Source organism: Strix aluco, chromosome 7, assembly GCF_031877795.1.
Source record: "Strix aluco isolate bStrAlu1 chromosome 7, bStrAlu1.hap1, whole genome shotgun sequence".
Lineage (NCBI taxonomy): Eukaryota > Metazoa > Chordata > Aves > Strigiformes > Strigidae > Strix > Strix aluco.
In genome coordinates this window covers 120,212-138,095 of record NC_133937.1, presented here as the reverse complement: position 1 = coordinate 138,095, position 17,884 = coordinate 120,212, and the positions used below count along the sequence as shown (strand labels likewise).

At 58.6% G+C, this 17,884-nt stretch overlaps 2 protein-coding genes across 3 annotated transcripts in view; both read left to right on the top strand.

Moving 5' to 3' along the window:
- TUBGCP2 (tubulin gamma complex component 2) overlaps positions 1-392 on the top strand; it is a 38,424-nt gene extending 38,032 nt beyond the window's left edge. For both annotated transcript variants that reach the window (XM_074830121.1, XM_074830122.1), the window contains exon 18: positions 17-392. In XM_074830121.1, the coding sequence (XP_074686222.1) occupies positions 17-122 (106 nt within the window). In that variant the 3' untranslated portion in view covers positions 123-392. The remainder of the gene's footprint in view (positions 1-16) is intronic.
- A 2,738-nt stretch (positions 393-3,130) lies between these two features.
- On the top strand, positions 3,131-17,781 carry ADAM8 (ADAM metallopeptidase domain 8). The gene is made up of 22 exons (XM_074829992.1): positions 3,131-3,248; positions 4,380-4,489; positions 8,365-8,441; positions 8,721-8,799; positions 8,907-8,983; positions 10,653-10,839; positions 11,320-11,385; positions 11,488-11,556; positions 12,177-12,346; positions 12,435-12,516; positions 13,182-13,330; positions 13,582-13,759; positions 14,539-14,628; positions 15,385-15,580; positions 15,802-15,901; positions 16,001-16,184; positions 16,282-16,359; positions 16,465-16,549; positions 16,696-16,810; positions 16,906-17,083; positions 17,162-17,218; positions 17,484-17,781. The coding sequence occupies exons 1-22, from the start codon at positions 3,173-3,175 to the stop codon at positions 17,655-17,657; spliced, it is 2,577 nt and encodes an 858-aa protein (XP_074686093.1). The 5' UTR covers positions 3,131-3,172; the 3' UTR covers positions 17,658-17,781.
- The last annotated feature ends 103 nt before the right edge of the window (positions 17,782-17,884 follow it).

The window sequence follows — 17,884 nt, the reverse complement described above, 5'->3', positions numbered from 1 at the left end:
GATTTCTGTCTCTCAGGTTGGACTTCAACGGGTTCTACACAGAGCGCTTGGAGCACATGTCTGCCGAGCGCAGCCGGAAGGCAGCTCCCCTGCTTCCCCGCCTGGCCGTACCTGCCCAGTGACGCCCCGCTGCTGCCCCTTCCAGCCACCACCTCCTCTGCACCAGCAGAGAACCAGACACTTGGAGTTGGGAGTACTCAGCCCTCCACGTTGGCAGCACGAGCTGGAAACGAACCATAAGGGTTGTCCCAGAGAGACGGGAATGTTCAGTCTCCTGAAATGTGTGTAATGCATTTTCCTTTCTGAGAGGCTTTTGTTAAGTCTTTTTTTTTTTTTTACTACATTGTAAAACGATGTATTTGCGTGTTGTAAAATAAATTAAAAAAAAATAATCTGGGTTACTTTGTCTGTTAACAGAACTCAGGGTGCAAATTAGTCTTTCAGGTCACTAAATTTTGGCCGTCTCACAGCGATCTTGCTCTGCTGCCATGCGGCATTATTTTGGGGGGAGAGCCTAATTGGGGGCTTGCTGCAGTGAAGCTGATCAGCTGCTCTAACCGATGAGATGGGCCCCGGAGCTGATGAGCAGGTACGTGATGTTTGTATCGTATTGTCCGAGTCCTCGGCAGAGGACTTGCAGGGTATCTGGCAGAGTTGTGCAGCCATGAAAATTGCTTGAGCCAGTTTGGGAGCGGGTGCGGTAGAGGGTGGAAAAGAGGAAAAGTGTCTCCCAGGCCACCAGTGGTAACCAAGACACGTGCCAGAGACCCGGAGGCCTCGGTGGCAAGTGTGTGAACCTGGGGGGGTATGCGAGGGCTGTGGATACAGGTCTGAGAGCTCCTGTTAATGACCTGCCCTTTCTCTCCCTCACCTCCTCCCTTGCAAGGACCTTCTGGAGTGCGTTGGAAGGAAGAGCCAGGTCCTCTGTGCTCTGGTGGCCTAAAGCTGGTCCTCCAGCTTGACAGAGGAGAGAGACCCAAGGAGAGGATGGAGACCACAGTCCTGGGTCTGGAGGACTGAATTCCTTCATCTGAAGGATGAGGTTGAGGACTGAGACCTCAGCCAGCATCGTCTTGTGCAGTTCACTGGGAGAGTTTCCTGTTCCCTCCACTGAGGTGGCCTCTCAGGTCAGGGGGGCTTGGAGAAGTTGACTGGCCACTTCCATTAAGTTTCTGTGTATTTAGATGTGACAGCCTGTCCCTCGAGCTCAGAGTGCAGAGGCAGAGGGGCTCAGGTCCCTGGAAGAACCTACTTACCTCTTGGTGCCCAGCATCTCAGGCTTGAGAGATTCCCCTGGCACCTCACTCTGTCACCCTTGGTCACACACATTTTTTACACCAATGAGAAGCATGGTGGCTGTTGCAGGAAAAAACTCAGTTCGTGCAATTTAAATTAAATGGAGATTGAAGCCGTTTATAGATTAGGAACACATAATTAACCAGAAAGCGTTGAGTCTCAGCAGACGTAGCAGATATTTCTGAAATGTTAATTTTTAAAATCAACAGCAAATTTCTAAGCACCCGTCTGTGAGTAATCCCAAGAAGTCCCGCTCACACCCGCATGTGCACACATGCAGACGGTTATGTGTATCCCTCCCGCAGCTTTTGAGGGGGGTGGGAAGGCCCCCCTCTCCTGGGAGGGGGGCTCCCCTCCTTGCACACCCCTTCGGTGGGAGACGTGGGTGCTCCACCTCTGCGGGATCCTGTGCTACTGCCTTCAACCCGCACAACCAGACATGAGTGTTGAGGGTGAAAGCATAAGCATGGAGCTTTAATGTTTTTATTTTTCTAAAAAATAAACTTAGGTGTCTGTTTAGGAGGGAATTAGAGAAAAGCTGTGGGGAGAAAGAGGGAAGACACTGGAGCAGTGGTTGACTGCGATGGTTGCTGTGCCATTCTGAAGGAAGCTTGACCCTGGTGATGTAGCTCTGCAACACCTGAATTTGGTGTCCGACCCCCCTCTTTCACTAACTGCAAAAGTTAAATGTGGCATTTCCTGGATGGTCCTGGCCAGAAACACCAAGAAAGTATAAAAAAATCAGTTTGCAGGAAGGGGTTCTCTCTTCACAAGTTGCCATGCGGAAAAGACAAGGGCCATGGGTTGCACCAGGAGAGGTTTCATCTCAACCTAAGAAATCCATCACTTGCTGGAACGACCTCCCCAGGGACATACGTGGTGGAGTCCCCATCACTGGAGGGTTTCAAGATGTGACCGGCCAGGGTGGGAGAGAACCTCATCCCTTCCCCACAAGAGGTTGGACCTTCAGAGGTCCCTTCCAGCCTGGGCCACTCAGCAGACAAGGAGAGGCAGCAGTGAGCCCCGTGGCAGAGTGGAGAGCTCAGGGTGCCGCACACCTCCCAGCTCAGCCCCTCCGATCCTTTGGGGTCAGGGAGGGTCCCAAGTGCCCCACTGATATACTCTGATGTCACACGGTCCACCCAGGCCTCCTGACAGCTCAGTCCCCCACGGTGACCCCAGCCCCTCCACCATCTCAGCGCTCCCTTATCTCAATGCCCCATCGACAGTCCCCAACACCTCCCCAGCCCCACTGCTGCCCTCTGGCAGTGCAGCCACCCTCAGCTCCTGCATCACAGAATCCCAGAATCATCTCGGTTGGAAAAGCCCTTGAAGCTCCTCCAGTCCAACCATGAACCTCACACTGACCGTTCCCAACTCCACCAGATCCCTCAGCGCTGGGTCCACCCGAATCACCTCAGGGATGCCCCAGTGTCCCACAGACGCTCCTTTCACGTCCAACAGCTGCTGCTCAATGTCCTCGGGCCCTCCAGCCCCTCTGTCACCTCAGAGCCAGGCAGGCACCTCCAGTGTCCCATGGGCACCGCCCCCAATGCCCCTCGGACAGCCGCTCCGTACCCCAATGCCCCTCGGACCCCCCCCCTCCCCGATGCCACACGCGCGCCCTCTGATTCTCCCAAACCCCCCGCAGTGCCCCGCAGCCAACCCCGCCGCCCCACGGACCCTCCCCGCCCGCCGCCAGCCCCGCTCCGCACGGAGCCCCCCGCCGGGGGCGGCCCCATCGCCGCCCGGTCCCGCCCCTGCCGGTGCCGTCCGGTCCCGCGGCGGCGGTGACTCACGGCGGGCGGGGGCTGCCGGCGCGGCGCGGCGTGTGGCGGCGGAGCGTGGGGCCGGGCCCCGCGGGCACCTCCGAGCCATGGCCCCGCCGCTCCTGCTGCTCCGCCGGCTCCTGCTCCCGCTGCTCCCGCTGCTCCCGCTGCTGCTGCTCCACGGTGAGCGGGGGGGGGGGGGCGGGCGGCCGTGCGCACCGACGGGACGGGCGTGAAGTTTTTGGGGTGCAGGGCAAGACCCCGGCTCCCCGGGGGGTGCGGGGGGTCTTCTGCTCTGGGGCAGGGCTGGAGGCAGGGGGGTGGGCTGGGGGCGGGATACTTTTCCCTGCGGGAATGAAGGGGACGCGTGGGAAGCGGCACGGGAGGGATGCGCAGGGCGGGAGCGGGGCTTTTGGGGCTTTTGGGGACGGGTCACAGCTCAAGTGTCGGCTGGTCCACCCTGGGGTCACCAGGGGATCAGGTGGCATCGCCGGCGTCACCTCCCCGAGCTGCCCCGAGGGCGCAGGGTGGAGCAGGGGGTGTGAGGAGCAGGTCTGCCTCCCCCGCGGGGAGCGGCGCTTTCGGTGACCCCCGCGCCGCGCCCCAGCGCCCCCCGCGCAGACGGGGCGCCCGCCGTTATGTAAAGGCACCCGGCGAGGAGGCTCCGGCGAGCGAGCGAGAGGAAATTTGTCACCGCCAGCCTGCGGCGTGCTGGGGGGGGACCAGTGACTCAGCCGGCCGAGGGGGTGGTGATGAGGCTCCTGGCTCCCGCTCGGGCGCCGTGGGCGAGGGCCGCCAGGCACCCGCAGACGGAGAGGTTTGCTCTGCCGCTGCCTCGCCGCGGGCTCCGCTGGCCCCGTCTAACCCCGGGAGCACAGGCACGGTTGAGGGTTCATTGCTGAAAAGGCTGATAACAAAAAAAAAAAGGATGGGAGGAGGGCTGAGCCCGCCCAGACACGGGCCATTCTCCAAAACACAGCCCCTGGCAGCTGCCAGACACCAAGTCACAGACTGGCATCAAGATGGGAGGCTGAAAAAACCCTCTGTCTTTATTTACACACCAGGGGCTCAGTAGGGTTTTCCAGCCTTGAAGGGGCCCGCTTGCCCATGGGTGATGCTGAGCGCTCTGTGGGTGCCGGGGCTGGATCGGGGGCTGGAGCATCCCTGGCGCTCATCAGGGCGCTGCGTTCCCAGCAGGTATTTCAGGACTTGCTGTTCTGGCTCTTTCCTGCGCCTTCATGCTGTCCCCTTCCGTTATCCCCCGACGTGGTTGTTTCTGGGCATCCTGGCTGAAAACCCTTTCGCTTTTCCCAGGCACCACTGCCAGGCTGGAGGAGCAGCTCACCCATGTCGAGAAGTACGAGACGGTGATACCGCGCAGGGTGCTGGTGCCTCGGGGAAAGAGGGACCTTCCTGTGCCACCGGTGAGTAGTGTCACCTCCCAGCACCAGCTCGGCACAGCCGTCCTCGCTGCTTTGCAGGGAGGCCGGGTGGGGGGTGTTGCAGCCAGCAGAGACCCTTGGCCCACCACTGGGCTCGGAGCTGGACCCCATTGGCCCTGTGCTAGAAGAATGACCTGGTGCACATTTTCTTGTGTTGCCTCCACCCCAGAGGGTGGAGATCTTGAAGTATTTGATCAGATCAGCTTTCCTGGACTGTTTTGGGTCAAAATAGGAACAGCAGATAGCAGGGTGGACTCTTGGAGGGGGGGTGCTGCGTTCTCCAACGCTTTCTTTGGAGACATTACCCAGTGGTGCCACCTCTTGCAGCCTTGCAGTGATCTTGTGACATCTGGTCTTTGCTTAAGGAGGGATTTGCAAATTCTCGTTGAACTGTAAGCACTTTTCTTGCTGTGTTTGCTGAAGTTGGGTTTTTTTGTCCTTTGGGACAGGGGAAATAAGAATCAGAAAGTTGCAGAAATCCACATGAAAGCAAGCCAGTGTTATTTTTCTTGGGAAACCTTGTAATTTGAGGGAAGGAATGGGGTTTGACTCAGGGGTTTTGAGTGCTCGGGGTTGACGTCCATAGGATGATGGCCTTGACCTCAAAGATGCTTTCCTCATTGCCTCAAAGTGAAATTCAGCCAAATACGTGGATTCATTCTCTAGGACTGAAAAGCACCAACTTTAGCACCTGGTGAGATGGAAGGGCTGGGGACATTTATTTCCTAGTAAACGCTTCATACAGCACGTTCATCTGTGATTCAAACCCCTTCTGATAAACTAGCTTCAGAAACACTCCCTGAAAGCATCTGTTTTCCCTGCTCTAGAAACCTAAACTTGTCCATGAGATAAACATTCCCCAGGCTATTTAGAGACACCATCTGTGCAGGGCGCGCCAGGCGGCTCTGCACCGGTCCCCCCGGAAAGGGGAGCTCACCCATCTCAGCATCCTTCTGCTTTCCAAGGCATGGGAGAAGGCATCTGCCTTGAGCTGTGTACTTCGGGACAGTCGTGGGTGTGGTGTCTACCGGGTGGCAACTGGAGTCGGTTTTGGATTGGACAGTCCTTGGATCTCCCCAACCTGCTGTGTTGAGGGTATGCGGTCTCCTGCCTTTCAAGGCATTTTCCTTCTCTTGGACAAAAGTTGAATTTGCTCTCCCTTGGTGAGGAAATGGTTCTCAGCAGAGGTTCTCTTGCCCATCTTGGTGGGGAAGAGGTTCTCAGCAAGGCTTGACCACCACCAAGCCCCTCTTTGAAGTGGGGACAAGTAGCTGGTTGGACATTTTCTGTGCCAGTCCCTCCTGTGGCTTTGCCATAGCAGTCTCTGGCTGGGATGTGCATGAGCCAGGAGCTGGTTCCTGGGTCAGAGCAGTTGGGACACATGGGGCTGGTCCAGCAGAGCATCTGTGAGCTGAGGTTGGAAGCAGACCAGCTCCCTTCTGGCTTTGCTTAAATCAAAATGCTCAGCCCTGCAGACAGGGTGGAGACCTGGGTCCTGCAACACAGGATCTCCTGGGATGCCAGCCTTCCCACAGGCCATGGTCTTCTTAGCAGGGCCATGACAGGGCATGTGGCAAACCTGGGTTCTTCGTGGATAGGGACCCAAAAAAGAGCGAGAAGGGCCTTCAGAAGGATTTATAGTTACGTGCTCGACTGCAGAAATGGCATCTCTCATCCCCATGCTCCAGCATTTCAAAGAGCTGTATTGAAACGGGAGGATGGTTTCCTGCCTGTGTAAGACCTGGTGTTGCAAGCTGCCGGCTTCTCCCTCAGCGCACCTGTGCTCGCGCAGCCCTGCTGATCCCCCCACTGCGTCCCGGAGCCAGCTGAGGCAAAGAGGCATCAGTTGAGGCAAAGAGGCTGTCCCAGCCTAGGGCTCTGCAGGAAGCAGCAGGACACTGCAGAGTGAGCGGTGGGGCCAGGTGGAGCAGGAGCAAGGGACAGTGGTGGCCCAGCGACCTGCCTTCTTTTCCTCCTCTCTTGTGCTGCAGCTCCTCTGACACATGGCATGGTGCAATGAGCCCCATCCCTACTGTCCTAGCGAGACCAGCCACCTCTTCCCACCCAGAGAAGAAATACTCTGTGATGGGGTGGGAGGGTAGCATCACGTCCCGGTTCTCTGCAAGCTCTCTGGGTCTCTTAGTAAGGCCAGCTGGAAGAAATCCCTCCTCTCTGTGTGCTGTGGGCACAGCTTGCTTTGCTTGCTCAGCACGGTCATGGTCCTGAGGTTAGCAGGGCTCGGGCAGGGGCAGCGCTGAGCTGCCTGCGCTTTCAAAGCCTTCCCATCTGGAGCCCTTGCAAAGACCATGCTAATAAGGAAGGGGGTGGTTCAGAGAAGCTTTATCAGGACTTTTTTTATTTTTAAACTTGCCCTGCGGTTGTCTCCAAGAGCTGGTCCCTGACCCACCAACCCCTTCCAAGTGCTTTCCTGCCATTTCTTAAGACCTCTTCTGGCTCCAGCACTGCCAACAATAACAAAGCATCGCTTTGTTGGCGGATACGGGACGGGAGGGCTACCTCAGGCGGGAGACACTGTTCATAAGAGAAGAATGTGCTGGCGACCAGTGAGTGTGCTCACAGGCCAAAGGTGTGCCTGCCTGCAGCCAGGGCTGCCTGGCCGGCTTGTGGCAACCTGTTTGGCATGCGGAGAGGATGTTTTGTAGCCGGCAGCCTGCCGCTTCAGATTGGGAATATAAACTGGGTAGAACTGAGGGTGACCGAGTGACGAGCAAACCCTCTCACCTGGCCCCGCTGGCTCTGAGTCAGCAGGACTTTCCACTCAGCCCCAGCTCCCACCAGGTTGCAGATCATCCCCCTGGGGGCACTGAGCCGTGGTATGACAGCAGGTGCTGTCATCCTCCCCAGGGAGAGGCTGCACACCTCATCTGGGAGGAATGCTGGTCCTGCAGGAGACACTTGATTTGCCTTTTGCTCAACTCTCCACCCCGGGATCCCATAAGAGCTGAGGATGTGCCCTCAGGAGAGGTTTCTGTGCTGCGGTGGTGGCTGAGGAGGTCTGTGGTGCCGAGGATGCAGCCTGATATGGGGCACCGTGCAAGGGATGCTCATTTCTCTCAGTGGCTGCGGTGGGATGGGACCTCTGGAGGTCTGTGGTCCAACGTCTGCAGGTGGAGATCACAAGACATCCCAGAGGGAAACAATTGTTCTGGAGGGATGGCTCCATCCTGGGGGTTCAGGGCTTGGCTGGGCTGAGCTGCAGCCATCCTGACCCAGCCGTAGTGACTGGAGGTTGGATTTGAGATGCCTTGAGGTGCCTTCCACCAGCACTAGGGTGGTGCCTGGGGGATCTGGCACATGGTGATACTAAAATCTACTCTCAGCAGCAGGCAAGAACGAGGAGAAGGTTATTCTCTAGCCATGATGTTGCATGTTAGATCGGTCAGAGATAAGGAAGTCTCTGATGATGAGAGCCTTTGAGTACCGGGATCTTTGTGGTTCAGCCTGTGAGTAAGTGCTGAGCTCAGTCTCCAAAAAAGGAGATCTGTGATTGATGAGTAGGAAACCTCAGTTTCTGGCATGGCCATCTGCAGCCATGTGTCAGGCACGGGAAACCAGATTTTGCTGACTCTGTTTCATTGCTGGTGACCTGTTCTTTATCTCAGGATGTGCCAGGGATTTATGTTATTGCCCACATGCTTGCTTTCTTCTCTTCTGATTTCCTGTGTCTTTGCTGGACGCCTTCAGGGTGAGCCAGGCTCCCTGTCCTGCAGCTGCCTTCCAGTGGGGTGCATGCAGACCTCATCCCCTTTCTGGGCAGTGCAGGAGCCCAGAAGTCCTCTCTTCTGTAGCTCTTGCTCCTGGTGATGGTGAGTCTGTGATGTCTGTCTTTCATGCAGAGCATCTACCCGGACCACGTCCTCTACAGCGTCCGTGCCGAAGGCAGGGACTACCTCCTGCAGCTGGAGAAGAACAAGTGAGTGCGGGTGTGCATGGCGGGATGGCCAGGGGAGGATCACTTCCCACCCCTGCCGTGAACATCAGTTCTCCAAGGTCTGGTGTCACTGCACTGGTGATCTAAGACCTCAGTCCAGACCCTTGCTAGCAAAATACTGCATTTTTTTTCCCTTCTTGCCAAACCCGCCCAGGGAGATCATGGGCCCACTGTACCCAACCTGACCAACCTCATCCCCAAAGCTTTCCATCCTCTCCCCAAAACCGGGGTCACTGCTGATGCCCCTTCCCCAACCTGCAGGGAGCTGCTGGGACAGCACTACACTGAGACACACTACTCAGCCGACGGCACGGAGATCACGGAGAAGCCAGATGTTCAGGTACAGGGCTGGCTCCTGGGACAGCAGTTTCCCCACTCCTGCAGGGTCCCACCATGCCGACAGCTGGTGCAGACCCCCTTTACACCTCTCCTCTCTCTCGGCCGCAGGATCACTGCTTTTATCAGGGCCACGTGCGAGGATATGCCGATTCAGCAGCGAGCATCAGCACCTGCAACGGGCTCAGGTAGGACCTCTGACTCCCCCGGGGCACTGTGGCTGGCCAGAGGACAGCACCGAGCCTGGCCTCGGTGCACACCATGGCGCTGCTCCTGGTGGACGTGGTGCCGTGTCACGGTGAGCTGGTGTAACCAAGCCCGGGCCAGCCGGAGCTGTGCCGATGGAGGGAGAGCTCAGCTTTCCCCCAAGGAAGAGAAGAAGACATCCCTTTTCCTGCTGGCGGCAGGAGTGCTGACTGCCCTGGCTCGGCGCCCGGCAGGAAAAGCATGCAGCATTTTGCAGCTAAGGCTGCTGTTTTGAGGGGATTGACTGATGGCACAGGATGAGACTGGAAACCTGAGCATGACAGGAGGTCTGGGCAGGAGTGCCCTCCCTGGACAGCAACTCACAGCTTGTCCTGGATCGGTCCTCTCTTCCCAGGGCAGACTGGACCAAACTCACCCTGAGTGCTGCAGGCAGCGGCACAAAGGTGTGCTCGTGGCGATGCAGGCAGCCAGCATATCCTCTGGGCCACGCCGAGCTCCCAGAGCTGATGGCTGAGTGCCTTTCCAAAAGAAAAGTGCTGATAAAGACATACAGACCAGCTGTGTCTCCCTCTACCCACCAGCTGCTGGCCATGCTGGTGTTCCTTTCTCAAAAGCTGCCTTGGGTCCACCTTCATTTAACAGCAGAAAGCATCCTTGCAGGGTAACCCAAGCCACCAGGTCTATGCGAGGTTGCTCAGTTTGACACAGAAGATTCGCACTCTGCTTTTCTCTTTCTTTCACCAGAGTGAGCCAGAGAGGAAGGGATCCCTTGCAGGGGGATATGTGAGGAGGACAGGTGATCCCTAGAGCACCCGAGGATCCGTTTGAGGATAAATACCTGCTGGAGCTGCATGGCAGCCATCTCCTCAATTTGAGGGCAGGGGCTGGGTCTGCGGAGACCTTGGCTTGCACATTTGACATTTGATAGCCTTGTATAGTAGAGGACAAGATGCGCAAGGGCACTACAGAAGACAAGGACAGTACAGACAGGGCACAGAAAGCATCTTGAAGGCTAGAGCTAGAGCTGCTCCGCAGAAACGCTCTGTTAAACCTGGCCTGGCAGCACTAGGCAGTTCTCCCTGCTGAACCCTGGGACATTTCTGCTGCCCAAAGTACAGCCGCAGATGCCATGCCATGGTCTGCTCCCTCCCAGCCCAGCAGCCAGTGTCCAGCCTCCCTTACAGTCCTTCTGCAGCCTCCAAAAGCAAATACTGTGGGCATGTTTCCTACGGCTCCCCACGGGCCAGCATGCCCTGGGTCAGCTCCATCCTGCAGCACCTTCTTGATGTGCTCTTGGGCCAGGTGAGGTTGCAGGGAAGAGGCATCCAGTCCCTTGCGTTGCTGTGAGCTCCTACATCCCGTACCTCTGCACAGCGGTGTGGGCCTTCACGCACCACCCAAGGGCTGCTTGGGACTTTGCATTGAGTGTGGTTTTCATGCACGTGGTCAGAAGGACCTGACTGTCGTGTCCTGCTAGTGGCTTGTGGCTCATCCAAGCTCTCCATGGAGCTGTGAAGGGGTAGGGTGGTTTCCTAGGTGGGATTTGACAGCTATATTTTGTATTGCAGGCACTTGTGGGGGTGTGTGTAGGGTTTGTCCGTGTCCTGGCAGATATCTCCCCTCTCTGATGCCTGCCCTCTCTCTTGGCAGTGGGTTCTTCCGAGTGAATGAGACCACCTTCTTGCTGGAGCCCCTGGAGGAGGATGCGGCCGGCTGGCACGCAGTGTACAGAGCAGCTCATCTGCGGGGGAAGCGTGGCACGTGCCGAGAGTCCGGTGCCACCCTAGAATATGACCATGAACCGAAAATTCCTGCAGCCATGAAGCTCTACCGCTGGGTTAAGGATTGCATTGCTTCTCCTTCCTGTAGCTGAATTTGCAAGAGCCTAGGTCCTGTGAAGTCCAGGAGAGGAGTGAGGCCATACTGCATCTCTTGGAGATGCTCCTCTCCCACGCATTGTTGGCTGGGTACCCAAACACGGGTTGTTCCCTGTGGCCTAGCTCCTGGTGGGAGCAAGTCCTCAGATCCTGTACCATTAGCAGGAGCATCCTCTTACCCCATGAGCTCCGTGATGCCTGCAGAGCCTATCTCATGCCTTATCCCAGTAGCAGGCTTGGGTTTTTCCTTGTATGTTGGAAGATGTCTGAAACACCCAGCAGAGTAACATCAGAAAACAGAGCTAGAAGACATACCTAGCCTTGAATAACATTGGAAGATGCCCCAGGATCCAACATATCCCACAGGAGGGTCAACTGCAGGGCTCAGCAAGCTGCAGAGCTGAGCCCCTCTGTGCGCTCACTTTCCTCTTCCCTTCCAGAAATCAGCTCCGTTACACAAAGGTCCCCGATATGTGGAGCTGGTCCTGGTCGTGGACAATGAGGAGGTAAGCAGGGTGGGAGGCAAGCTGGTGCCTACGTTTTCGTTGTCATCCACTGCAGCGAGGAGGTGGAGCCAGCCTGGAAATTTTTCTGTGTCCTTCCCGTAGTTCAGGAAACACAAGGACTTGCGCACGGTGCAGAACCGCATGAAGGAAATCGTGAACCACGTTGACAAGGTGAGCCCAGGGGTCTGGATATGCCCTCCCGGCTCCAACATGTGCCCTGCAGTGCCAGCACAGGCATGAATGCAGCAGAGGAGAGATTGGCATGGGTAGGGTGGTGGAGCTGGAGCCGATCTCAAGCCTGCAGGTGGGCTGCCGCACAATGACCAACTCCCTTGGCCAACAGGGTGTGCAAAGTGGACACGAAAAGCAGCTCAGCCCTGTGTCCTCAGGAGCGTGGGACAGCTGCCTCCCAGCTCTCTCATAAGGGAAGGGAGGAGACATGTCCCACAGCTACTCTCAAACTGGAGTGGGTGCTAACGAGGGGAGGGTGATGGATGCGGTGCACCAAGACGGGGTTTCTGCTTGTTTTGCTTCAGCCTCACTCTTTGGTCGGCAGTGTGGGAGCAACATCCCAGCCTTCACTGGCCAAGGGGGAGCCCAGAGGTCCCAGGGTTAATCTTGTCCACGAGGTCACCCCAGCTTGTGTTATTTATTGAGGGAGTGACAGAGCTGATATTGTGCAGTGAGGTGGGATCCTGGGCTTGGTTGTGGTTCCCCAGGGGACATGAGACCTTCCCTCTGCTTGTGCAGCTCAAATCTAAGCACTTCCTCTGGTCTGTCTTCTGCCCCAGCTTTATCAGCCTCTTCGCCTGCGGGTGGCCTTGATCGGCTTGGAGGTGTGGAGCCACAAGGACAAAATCATGGTCAGTCCCAACCCGGAGGTGACACTGGACAACTTCCTCCACTGGCGGGAGGCAGAGCTGCTGCGGAGGAAGCCACATGACAATGCCCAGCTGATCACGTAAGGATGGGGGGGCCACCACCTCACCATCCTTGCAGCCCTGCTGCCACCCAGGCCACATGGCCACCGTGGCATCTCAATCCTACAGGGGCATAGACTTCCACGGCACAACCGTAGGGCTTGCCAAGAAGCTTGTGATGTGCACCAGGGACTCGGGAGGCGTCAACCAGGTGGGTCCCCCTGCCCAGGCATGCACTGGGAGGGCAGCAGTGGTCCCACGGTCTGTGCTCCCTGCATTGTGTTTTCCAGAGCAGGTCTCTCCTCCACTGGTCTCCAGCTTTCCCACTTCACAGCCTTAGGGCTGGATCTGGCCCCTAACATCTCTGACCCTTGAGTGACTGTTCCCCAGAGAAGTCTTGGCCACAGGGGAGGGGTAGCTGTGGAAACCCAGCTGGGTGCCCACGGAGGGCTCTGATAGACCTGAACCCTGAAGAGGCTCCCAGAGCAGCTCCATGGACACAGGGCTGCTCCCACCACCTATCAGGTGGCTGGGACTTGGTTTGCAATTGCTCCTGAGCCATCCTGGCTGTGCTCCTCATCCCTCTCCAGGGAGGGCATCCTTTGCTGGAGCAGCCTGTGGGACCTGCAGCTGTCCCGAACCACCGCAAAGCATCATTTCAGGGCAGCCACTATATCTAAGCACACTTAGGCCCCTGAGATCCCAGTCTGGAGGTCTTCAGGGGCCATGGGACCAAGTCCAGCTTTTGTCTTCCTTTACCTCAGCATGGCAGCATTGCAGACAGCAGCGAGACCTGGCACTGAGCCCCCGCAGTGGGCCCCGTGGTGGAGATGCTGGGGAGAGCATTTGAACCATGGTGCACTTCTTGCCCCACAGGACCACAGCATGAATCCTATCGGCGCTGCGTCCACCATGGCTCATGAGATGGGGCACAACCTGGGGATGTCTCATGATGAAGATGTTGCTGGCTGCCGCTGTCCTGTCCCCAAATCTGATGGAGGATGTGTCATGGCGGCGAGTGTTGGGTGAGTGAAGGTGAAAGGGGAATATCCCTGGGCAGCAAATATTTCAAGGTGTCCTCCAGCACTGTCCTGTTGGGGTGAAGCCAGTGAGATGGTCAGGTGTGGGTGGACACTCCACGTGAAGCTGCACTCCCAAGGTCTGTTGGTACCCTTGAGTCTGTTGGCGGCCCTCTGACTTCTCCCTGTTCTGGTGGTTGTGAGGGCCCTCGGGCTCTCATCTCTGCTCATGACTGCCTGTTTTTCTGCCCCTTCAGCTTGGTTTACCCCAAGCTCTTCAGCCGCTGCAGCGAGCAGGACATGTGGCAGTTCCTCGTGGACCCCAGGACCAGGTGCTTGCTGAACGTCCCCAGGGCAGATGAGCTGTACGGGGGGCCGGTGTGCGGGAACCAGTTTGTGGAGCGGGGAGAGCAGTGCGACTGCGGCACGCCGGAGGTAGGGATGCTCCCTGAGAGCCTGGGAAGGAGTGTGGGTGGCAGGGACCGGAGACCTGCCATTCAGACTTGGAAATGGTTGTGCAAGCCTCTTCCCTGGATATTGTGCTTTGCAAGCCTCATCATCCTTATGTTCCCGACGCTTCTGCCAAAAAATTACTTGCAGAGGACATTTGTTAACTCGGATGTGTGTCCCCGCTTCGTGTAGCTGACTGTGATTTTAGCAGGAGCATGCCTAAGATGGACATCCCCCCAGTATATCCTCCAAAGCGGTGATCCGAGGAGGGGGACATCATGGCATGCTGTCCTTTCAAGAGGCGTGCTCAGCTTTTCTTCATCCCTAGCGTCCCATCCCTGCAGCGTGGTGGGGGAGATTTGAGACAAACGGCCAGGTGATGTCTCTGGGATAAATCCCTGGGTCACATCCCTGCCCTGGGATCTGAAGGGATGCTTCCCTGATGCAGAGAGCACAGAGACCCTCCTGTCTTCTTCTTCCTGGAGATGTGCAAAGGGTGCTACCAGAGAGCAGGGGCCAGGTCAGGCCCCATCTTCTGAAAAATCTTCTCTGGTCCTTTGCTTTGGTGTTGGTAATGGGGGTAAAGAAGCGGAAGGAATGGCTCACACCGGGGATGATGCTGTGGTTTTTGCCCCATGGTTCAGCCCATCGTGGCTACACTGCTGTTGGCACTTGGTGACGTGTCAACTGGGTCCCCCCAGAAAGGAAGGAAAAGGTCTTTCAGGGGTCTTTTGTGAGGGTTTCAGTCCCTCCCTGTCTCGCAGGAGTGCTCCGACCGCTGCTGTAACGCCACCACTTGCCAGCTGAGAGAGGGAGCCGAGTGCGCCCGGGGGGACTGCTGCCAGGACTGCAAGGTACTGCCGCTGGCGGGGGGACCAGCTTGGCAGGGAAGGGAGCTGGCACTTGTGCGGGCCTGCCCCTGAGATCCTCCAGAGCTTCCCAGTAGAGGCAAGGTGTGTCCACAGCCCACTGGAGAGCCTGAAGGACCTCTGTGGCAGCCTGCCCAAGTCAAACACCACCCGATGGTTTGGCAGGGAATCATGCTCTCCAGTCGATGCACTCACTAATGGAGTCAGCATCTCATCTGGGGAGCGGTGGGGAAGGTGAAGCAGCCTCTCTTTCTGGTCCCCTGGCTCTGCTAGGTTAGATGCTGGGTGAAAGGTGTTGAGGAACTGGGCAATGTTCAGAAGAGATCGGCATGGCCCATTCCTGATTAAGGGAACCAACCTGACTCTTCTGCTCCATTCATCCAAGAGAAAGTTAAGGGTTACAGGCCTTGGTTCCTGCACAATGGCTTCACAAATGCCTTGATGTGAAGAGACAGGGCTGGAAGAGCACCCTGGGGCAAGTCCAAAGCACAAGGTATTGCCCGCAGAGAGAGACTTAACTATGGGAAGATCCAGTCCAAGGCCTGATGGTGTCTCCGTCCTGTGCAGTAGCTCAGTCAATAGCAAATGTCTTTGTGCCAGAGCAGCACAAGCTGCCGTGTCTGGATCTGTGGGGTGCCAGGAGATGTTTCGAAGACGAGGGTGCTGCCAGGCTGTGGTGCCTGCGTGAGTCGGGGGAGGCGAGAGCATTGAGGCAGTGCCGACATCCCCTTTTCTGTGCAGGTGAAGGCTGCCAGTGTGCTCTGCCGGGCCAGCAAGAACGACTGCGACCTGCCCGAGCACTGCACCGGCCTCAGCGCTGAGTGCCCGGAGGACGTCTTCCAGGAGAATGGCATCCCCTGCCAGAACGGCAACGGCTACTGCTACAATGGGGCTTGCCCCTCGCACGGCGAGCAGTGCCGCACGCTCTGGGGCGCAGGTAGTGGCTCCCCCACCCTGTCCACCCTCCTCACCCCACGTGCTGGGTGATGTGCCTGGAGCCCCGACTCCTCGGGCCAGGGCATTGCTGGGCTGTGGTCCCCTCTTGCATCCCTAGCTGGGGTGCTATGGCCGCTGACCCAGAAGTGTGGCCACTGGTGCTGGCGCTGGTGGCTTGCTGTGGGCTCTGGCTCTGTGTGACCCTTTCCGTGTGTCCCGCAGAGGCCCAAGTAGCTCCTGATGTCTGCTTTAAGCACAACAGCGAGCAACACCTTCACCTCCACTGCCTCACCAAGTATGGGAAGCGGCCCTGCAGCCCCAAGTAAGGAGCTGGGGAGGGGGGTGCGGGGGTGTCCGTGTGTGATGCTCCTCAGCCCCGTGCCAGCCCTGCCGCTGGTGCTCATGGCCGCTTCTCCCGCAGGGATGTGAAGTGTGGCACGCTGCTGTGCCTGAGCGACAACGCCAGCCCCGTCCTCGGCGGTGGCTCCTACTCCCTCTTCTTCGGCCGCTTCAAGTGCAAGGCAGTCATCGCCAGCAATGACGCCAACGAGGTGGTGGCCAAGCTCAGGCTGGTGCCCACCGGCGCCAAGTGCGGAGAGGAGATGGTGAGCGTGCTGGCTGCCGTGCTGGGGTGGCTGAGGGCGGGTGACCACTGGCCGTGGGGACCTGGGGCAGCCTCAGACCCCCCCTGCCTGCCCCCAGGTCTGCTACGCCGGGCGCTGCCAGAACCTCCTGGTCTATGGCAACAAGAACTGCTCAGCCAAATGCAACAACCACGGGGTATGCTGTGGGATCAGCCTCTCCTGGAGCAGCCGTGGGGCCTGGGCAGTGGTCCCGGCCCCTGTGACACATCCACCACCCTGACGGCTTCTCCCTTCATCTCAGGTGTGCAACCACAAGCGGGAGTGTCACTGTGAGCCAGGCTGGGCAGCGCCCTACTGCGAGCAGAAGATTTCAGAGATGACGGCAGGTTCGCTACCCCCACACGCGTGTGCTGGGGAGGGAGCCTGGGGAGGGTGTGGGCACCCTGCCGTGGTGCCACTAGGCGCTGCTCCACTCCCATGGGGTGGCCCCAGCGCAGGGGTGCCTGTCCCGACGCCAGCCGGGTCTCCGCAGGGAGCAGCAGTGTGGTCGTGGCAGCGGTGCTGGCTGTGCTGGCGCTCTCTGGCATCCTGCTCGGCAGTGGCGTCATGCTCCTCAGAGGCAGGGGGACAAGGCACTTCCAGAAAGGGTAATGTCCCCCTCCTCTGCTCCACAGCAGGGTTGAGCCGTGGCCAACCCTGGGGTGTGCCTGGCTCAGCCCCCCACTGTCCCTGTGCCCCACAGGAGGCCCTCCAGCAGGCCCACTGCCGGCCTCGCCAACCCGCTCTTCCCGGAGGGCGGCCGGACGCGACCCGCCCGCCGCCAGCTGTCCCGCCAGGACATCGGCCACCCCGAGCTGCTCAGCAGCACGGCAGCCCGGCGGGACACCCGGCCCCTCGGGCCCTGCCGGCCGGCCCCACAGGTGAGGGAGCTGAACAGGGCCCTGGTGCCCAGCGGGAGGGAGGGCAGCCTCTCACCCCCCTTCCCACTGACCTCGCAGCTGCTGGCACCGGTCCCCCAGGTGACATCTCCAACCTCTCCAGGACAGCCCCTACAGGTAGCCACCCCCCTGATAGCCACCGCTGCCTCGTGGCACGGCAGCCTGTCCTTCCCGCAGGGGGGCCACTCTCAGACATCCCCCCCCAGCGTCCCCTGGCCTGACCAGCCCCAGGCATGTGGGGTGCATCCATGGGGTGCATCCATGGGGTGGCCCAGGCGACTGATGACTGGGGGGGGAGGGGCTTTCTCTGCCCCCTGTCCCCCTCCGGATCCCTCCTTGGTGCCCAGGTGAGGGACTGGGGTCTCTTCTCTCCCCCCGCCAGGTGAAGCCGAAGCCGCCCAGCAAGCCTCTCCCGGCTCTAAAGAGCAAGGTGCCGTGCCACGGCGAGCGGCCACCAGGACCAGCCCTCCCTCGCTCCCCGCTGACACCTGCCCCGGGCTGTCAGAGGGGTGTCCCCTCCAAGGTGGCCCTGAAGCCACCCCCAGCCAGGAGGTGACCAAGGATGCTCTGCCCACCACTTGCTGGCTCTGGCGCTGGAGTGGCACAGCTGGGGAGCTGCTGTCTCGCTTCCACCCTTACTTGAATCGCTCACCAGACCCTCCCCTGGGAGGGCACCAGTGTTTACAGATATTTGAGTTGTGCCTTAACAGACTTCGTAGCCTCACGGCTGGCCCAGGGAGAGCCATCAGCTGGGGGCTTTGTGAGGAGACCAGGAGCAGGGAT